This window comes from Brachyhypopomus gauderio, unplaced genomic scaffold (genome assembly GCF_052324685.1).
Source record: "Brachyhypopomus gauderio isolate BG-103 unplaced genomic scaffold, BGAUD_0.2 sc449, whole genome shotgun sequence".
In the NCBI taxonomy this organism is placed as follows: Eukaryota; Metazoa; Chordata; class Actinopteri; order Gymnotiformes; family Hypopomidae; genus Brachyhypopomus; species Brachyhypopomus gauderio.
The window spans coordinates 53252-60250 of record NW_027507270.1 but is presented as its reverse complement, the minus strand read 5'-3'; the positions used below and the strand labels follow the sequence as shown (position 1 = coordinate 60250).

The following is a 6999-nucleotide window of genomic DNA, read 5'->3' as shown; positions in this document are numbered from 1 at the left end:
GCTTGTGCTGCCACTGCTCCTTACGAACACAGTGTAGTCTGATAGTCTGGAATGTAAGACAGGGTTATGTGATATGGAAAAACATAAGATCATGATACTGGTGTTTCAGCGACACATGATAATGCAGATTGTGTTATTTAGGTTTTCTTTCGTTATGGAACAGTGCGCTGGCAGGGAACGAATGCCGGATAAATGAAGGCCAACCAAGACTACAAAATAAAAGCTTTTAAACACAGAAACAAGAGGTGAAATAGAAGAAAATGTTAACAAAATAAAGGAAATGGCTTGGATCCAATCAGCAGCTTTTGATACCTTACACCACCCCAGTCTAGACCAGTACTACATCACCGCTCGCTGGTTGGAGGAGACGTCCTCCCTGTTATGACATTTTCTGTCTTGGTCAGTTTTGGAGGAGCGATGTCACTGCTCGTGATGCTGGGGGGAAAAAATCTGTCACATAATTTTCTTGTGACTTCTGTCAGGGTCAAAGGTCACACTTCATACTCCCTACCTTCCTGCCTTCACACGTCTGCACGGTCACGATGGCAACCAGCAACCGAACGCATAGGCCATAGGCAACGTGGGTTGGTTGTTTATTTGTTTTGTTTTGTTGTTGTGCAGATGATGAGTGAGAAGGTCGGAGGAGCAGAAGGAACCAAGCTGGACGAAGACTTCAAGGACCTGGAGAGGGTGAGGGAATGACCCGCCCCCTGCCCCGCCCCTGCCACGCCTCCCCTCCGCAACGAACCCGCCCCCCTCCCTCTGCCACGCCTCCACACAACCCCTTTCAAACACAATCACTTCTTTAATAGAGGCTGTTTCAGATGTGCTGGCTTGAAAGTGTCCCTGACGTTTCTGTATGCAAAGTGGTGTGTGGGCCCCTCTCCACCTTTACCACCCTGACATCAATGGCTTATTGGACCATTAACCTGCATTGTTGATGAATAGTGAACAGGGAACACACTTCCCTTGTTTAATCTGGCTGTCACCCTTAACACAGCCGCCTCCCTCCCTCTCTCTCACACTCTCACACTCACACACTCACCCTCTCACACCCCTGCATGTGTTTACAGAAGGCGGATGTCACTAGCAAGGCCATTGTGGAAGTTCTGTCCAGGACGTCAGAATATCTCCAGCCCAACCCAGGTAACGCAGACGGACCAAAGGGCTCCCAGAACAACCCCCCCCCCCCCCCCCCCCCCCCCCCGGCCTGAAGACGGAGATACAGCTGTTCCTTCGGTCTATAAACAAAGCTCCAGTGTTGAGTCCAGATAGAATTAGCAGCATACAACTGTGTTCTGTTTGTCCGCTCAAGCCTCGGGTTCACTACAGTGTTGCTTTTAAATGTCTGATTCTTCAACTGCCCTACACATTAGAGCCTCTAGAGGGCGCCCACCCCAGCAGCTCGGCACAGAACATGTGTTTGTGGCTCAAGTCGTTAAATCGTAAAAATCACATGTGCGAGAGTTCAGCTGACACCGCGGTCACTGTCAGACGGCTTGGTGCACCGGTTGATTTATTCAAGGGAAAAGGAGGTTGGTTTGTTGAGGTTCAGCTTTAAACCACAAACATCCACTTGAATTGCAAGTATGCACAAATGTGTGTGTGTGTGTGTGTGTGTGTGTGTGTGTGTGTGGCAGCGTCCCGGGCTAAGCTGTCCATGTTGAGCACGGTGTCTAAGATCCGGGGGCAGGTGAAGAGTACGGGCTACCCCCAGGCTGAGGGCCTTCTGGGAGAAACCATGGTCCGATACGGCCGTGAGATGGGAGAGGACACCAACTTCGGTGAGTGTGTGTGTGTTTGTGTGTGTGCACGCATCCGTGTGCCATTATGAGCACTGCGTACACAAGCGTATCACCATCAAAGGCCAGAGGGGCGTGCGGCGTGATCTGTTAGCGTGAAGGTTACGCTCGCCCAGATGATCTGCAGCTGTGATCTGACGACGTGCTGTGGCTTGTAGGTCTGTAAGAACATCTCTCACAGCGTCATGCTAGAACATTATTTTGTTTATTCTGTATTACATAACATTTTCTGTTGATTTACATGGATCTCTAGAATTGGTCTCTAAAACACATGAATCAGACCACAATAGAACAGGCTAAATTCATGATCTGTCAAGACAGATATTTCTTTTTTTAGCGGTGGTTGCAATCCTAGAGTCCCTGCAAAGCAGGCCAGGGAAGGTAAGGTGTTTGCTGTGGTCTGTAGGTGGCGCTCTTGTTGACATGGGGGAGTCTATGAAGAGGCTGGCTGAAGTAAAGGACTCTCTGGACATCGACGTGAAGCAGAACTTCATCGACCCTTTCCAGACCATCGTGGACAAGGACCTCAAAGACATCCAGGTAGGGAGCTCTCCACCATTTTGAGAGGCCGAACGCGTGATCCCCGTGTAGCCCTGAGGTCACGTGTGACGTCCCACGTCATCCCCTCTCTGCCCCGTCCAGCACCAGCTGAAGAAGCTGGAGGGCCGACGTCTGGACTACGACTACAAGAAGAAGCGGCAGGGTAAGATTCCCGACGAGGAGATGCGCGCCTCCCTGGAGAAGTTCCACGAGTCCAAAGAAGCGGCGGAGATCAGCATGCACAACCTCCTGGAGACGGACGTGAGTGTGGAGGCCGCTGTGTCGCGCCAAGACGCTCGCCACCATCTTGAGGGGGTGGAGTTGGGGGGGGGTGTTGGCATCCTCTTGGCATTCGCTCGTTTACATCGTTCTCTGCGACGCGCCGTGCCGTCGGAGACCTCGAGAGGGGACGAAATACCGGGGGGACGTTCCCTCTGCCAATTTACCCAGCGTCCTCTTCCATCCGCCTGGCATTAGCATATGGTCTCAGACACCGCGCAGGGAGAGCCATCCTGACTGGGACACGGGTGGGAAAATAATCCTGCCCTTGAAATATGTTTCAACTGGGCGTCAGGCCCGCGCTTTGAATCTCGGTCTGGCCATATTTCACGAAGCACTCGACTGTTGCGTTCGTCTGTCCGTATTCATTATGACATCGGGAGTGACCCGGGATCAGGAGTGTCCCGTAAATATGGGTTTATACTTAAGGGGATGTGGACATGCGGGACCCCAGGGGCCCTTACGATGGAATTTGAACATGTGCCATAGGAAACAGCTGGGCGACAGGTGGGCGGGCTTACGTAGTGAGGGGTGCTAAGCCCCTCCCCCTTCCCGCTCTTGCGCCTCCAAGCCCCTCCCCCTCCCCTCTCTTGCGCCTCCAAGCCCCTCCCCCTCCCCTCTCTTGCGCCCCCGTCTGGGTCCTACGTATTAGAGGGTTAGTGAAGCGCAGTGTAATCTGTCTGGAACAGAAGGTTGCCAGCTCTCCACAGAACAGCCAGCTGCACCCGGGGGGGAAACAGCTTCCTTTATTAAAAAATGTCTAATCCTGGAGGGTAAAGGTGTGTTTGGGTATGGACCGTGCTCTGTGAGGCCGTGCCAAGAAAACACAGATGTTTTCATTTGAGCAACTTTACGGGGATTAATGTTACCTGCTTTAAGGGGCCCTAGAGTCTGAGTGTGCCTGCGTATCTTGTTGGTGTGTGTGTGTGTGTGTGTGTGTGTGTGTGTGTAGGTGGAACAGGTGAGCCAGCTCTCTGCTCTGGTGGAATCCCAGCTACAGTACCACAGGCAGTCCGTGGAGGTGCTGGAGGAACTGTCCAATCAAATGAGGCAGAGGTACACCATGTGACCATCTCTAACCCTCCCCTTTCCTCCCCTTTCCCCTCACTCACACTGCTCATCTCTCTCCCCCCCCCTCAGGCTAAACGAGGCCCAGTCTCAGCCCCGTCAGAAGCGCATGCCCAAGCCACAGCCCAGCTTCGACTCCTGGGACCCCGAGCCGTCTAATGAGAGCCACAGCCCCCCTGCCGTGGCGATCCCCGCCGCAGGTGAGCTCGGCACGGCCGGCCCGCCGCGCACCGTCTGAGCGTAGGCACAAAACCGACATGACTCACGCTAATGACTGCTGCCTCCCAGGACTTTCTGTGGTGTTCTAAACGTTATTAGTCAGTGCGGCTTATCAGCGGCAGGGATTATTCGAGATCCAGTCAGGCATAACAACACGTACTACTGACAAGCTGTTGGCGGCCTTACCCCCGCCCCACACACACACACACACACACACACACACACACACACGCCCTCACACACCCCGATGTGCACACACCCTGGTGGCAGTGTGCAGGCACTGGTTAGTGAGACAGAAATGCTTTGATAGTGCAGCTCACGGAGTGATCACGTAGTCAGGACTGTGAGAAACCTGTGGGTTTGAAACTGTGCACGTGTGGTGTGTTTGTGTGTGCACTCCTGCATGGGCGTGTGTGTGAACGGCGTGTGTGCAAGCATGTGTGTGTGCACGCACCAATATACTGATACTTTTTATATATTTTTTAAATCCTGCCAGCCCCTCCTCTACCCAACAGAACATCTCTACGGCAGAAACGCCACTGTAAGCCTGTTACACATACACACCCCCACTACACAATCCAACACAGTCTGCATATACTACAACCTACACACACTTCTTACAACTAGTTAAACTGTCCTGGATAAAAAGGATTAAACAAAGATTCTGCGCCGTTTACTAAAGACTTTTAACAATTAGCACTCTCTCATTGTCTCACCATTATCTCGTATCTCTCCGTGTACCTAAATGAACTCGCTAAATCACGGTCTCGCACCTCACCCTCCAGCCACCGCGGACCAGCCCTGCTGCAAGGCCCAGTACGACTTCGACCCGGAGAACGAGGGCGAGCTGGGCTTCCGCGAGGGCGACGTCATCACGCTGACCAGCCAGATCGACGAGAACTGGTACGAGGGCGCGCTGCGCGGACGCACCGGGTACTTTCCCTGCAGCTACGTGGAGGTTCTGGTGCCCCTGTCACGCTGACACCACGCACGGGGGGAGGGGGGGGGTGAGAGAGAGAGAGAGAGAGATGGATGGATGGATACTGTGGGCACACGGTGAGGGTGTGATGATTGAAAAGCAGATGCCGAGGGAAGAGCGGTGCGATCGCTCCCCGGGAGGCCATCGTCTCTGGGTTCTGGTGATCTTCTCCAGGTGTCCAGCATGTTCCTTCGTTGAGGATGCGATGGAATATGTACGGGTCGCCCTCTGAAACGCTGCTACGTCCTGAACTCTGGCCACGCCCTCACACATTGCTCAGCACGGTGTTTAATGCAAATATTTGAATTGTATATCTTTCTTTAATCTTTTTTTTTAATGTCAGGTATGTTCTTTAGTTCTTTAATCATATTTTCATGAATTCAGCCTCTCACTCCTCAACACACTAAGCAGGTTTTTCTTGCCCGTTTAATAATCTTTGTTTTTGTTGGTGCTTGCTGCCCTCTTGTGGCCATGTTGTGTTACAACACAATCAATCTGGGCAGCATTCTGCGCGTGAAAAAGGCCACATAACTAATCATGTGTGTGTGTTCTTCGCGTGAGATCCCGTGATCTGCAGGTCAGAGCATCGTCACCTTTCTTTGTTGCATGACTTATGCTGGTGTCGTCGTATTTGATGCTGGTGTTGCACACGAGTCTCCGGAGCTGGAAGCCGTCGCTGCTAGCCCCGCCGGACTATGTTTGGACTTTCCTGTAGCTGGCTGGAGGAGACCAAAGAATGTGGAGGGAATCTAAACACACTCTTACTTGTTTACTGGGTTTAAGCAAATAAGTCGGGACTCTGACCTTTTGTTTACAGGCCACAGGGGTTAACGGGTAGAAGTGCCAAAGGTGTGTGAGTGAGTGAATGTTGGTGAGTGTGCGCGCTGTCCTTCTCTATAACACCATCCTCGTCAGTGCTTCCTTTCTGTGTGTGTGTGTGTGTGTGTGTGTGTGTGTGTGTGTGTGTGTGTGTGTGTGTGTGTGTGTGTGTGTGTGTTCACTCACCAAATCACAGGGAACTGTTATAGGGAGGAAATACCAACTTGGTTCTATCCAAATGTTTACAACTTTTGGTATTTTCTTCCGTTCTTTTAAAAATGTCCCCCCCCCCATATAGTTGTTTATAGATACATATTTATGCAAAACAAATAGCGTGTTAAACTTTTACTCTTACTCCGGGAGTTTTCACCTGAAATCACGGTTTCGTATTTCCACTTCTCTCACACACCTGGTTCAGGCCCTGTTGGACCGGGCGAGTACTGCAGCCACAAACACTAAACGTCTTTAAATCATCTGGAGGGAGGTCGCTGCTCTCCTGACTTTAGGTCAAACTGGACCTTTAATGCTGATCTTGGAGACTCTTGTGCACGTCCGTTGTGCGCAGCTCGTGCTCGCAGCAGCAGCGCATGCGCGCGTGTGGGGGGGGGGGGGGGGGGGGGACGACGTCGTTTCTCGGCATTACTTCATATCGGCTTTAATTTAAACCTTAATTATCGCAGTAAGTCCGGAGAGACTACTGTGTGCACACGCTGCCGAGTCCCGATCGCGTACGGTTATGTTAATGAGTCCTTAATTAGCTTAATTAGGTGTCTGCGTTTGGTAAGTGGCCCGTTAGAGTCGCCATGGAGCTCCACTGAGGACGCTTTACAGAAAACCAATAACTTCTGCACAGAGCAGCACACATTTACTCCCAATTACTGTACTATCAAACCAGATGTCCTTACGCAGGATACTGGAAGATGTTAGAACAAAATCAAAAAATATATGACTGTATTTTGTATTATTTTGATACGTGGGATGTTATCTGCCAAAGTGTAATAACTATATTTTTAATGCATTACAAAGAATATTAAATCCGGACGGACTTGTATTTTAAAGTTTTCCCTTATGTAGCTGTATAATCTGTTGTTTTTGCAGGGCAGCGTTTTCAAATCGGGTTTGTATCTGTGATTGGTTTCAGAGGTTTTGAAATCTTACAGAAATCTCCGCTCTGTTAATGTTGGCAATATGTTTCTCACTGTTACATTGTATAGCAATCAAATGACATGTTTTCATCTTAAATAAATAGAAAAACGAAGGTAATGATGTCCAGTGGTCTAATCAATTCGGTTA

At 50.7% G+C, this 6999-nt stretch overlaps 1 protein-coding gene across 1 annotated transcript; it reads left to right on the top strand.

Annotated features, from left to right (window-relative positions):
* The first annotated feature begins 349 nt into the window (after positions 1-349).
* On the top strand, positions 350-6969 carry LOC143506203 (endophilin-A2-like). Its single transcript, XM_076996275.1, has 9 exons — positions 350-690; positions 1074-1146; positions 1641-1784; positions 2209-2342; positions 2445-2603; positions 3574-3677; positions 3762-3889; positions 4405-4449; positions 4694-6969. Exons 1-9 carry the CDS (start codon positions 382-384, stop codon positions 4888-4890), a joined length of 1293 nt encoding a protein of 430 aa, XP_076852390.1. The 5' UTR covers positions 350-381; the 3' UTR covers positions 4891-6969.
* Positions 6970-6999: the final 30 nt, after the last annotated feature.

Coding starts and splice junctions, on each gene's coding strand:
- LOC143506203 (XM_076996275.1), top strand. CDS start 382: ATGACATTTTCTGTCTTGGTCAGTTTTGGAGGAGCGATGTCACTGCTC. Junction 2,343..2,444: donor AGGACCTCAAAGACATCCAG/GTAGGGAGCTCT, acceptor TGCCCCGTCCAG/CACCAGCTGAAGAAGCTGGA. Junction 3,678..3,761: donor TCCAATCAAATGAGGCAGAG/GTACACCATGTG, acceptor CCCCCCCCTCAG/GCTAAACGAGGCCCAGTCTC.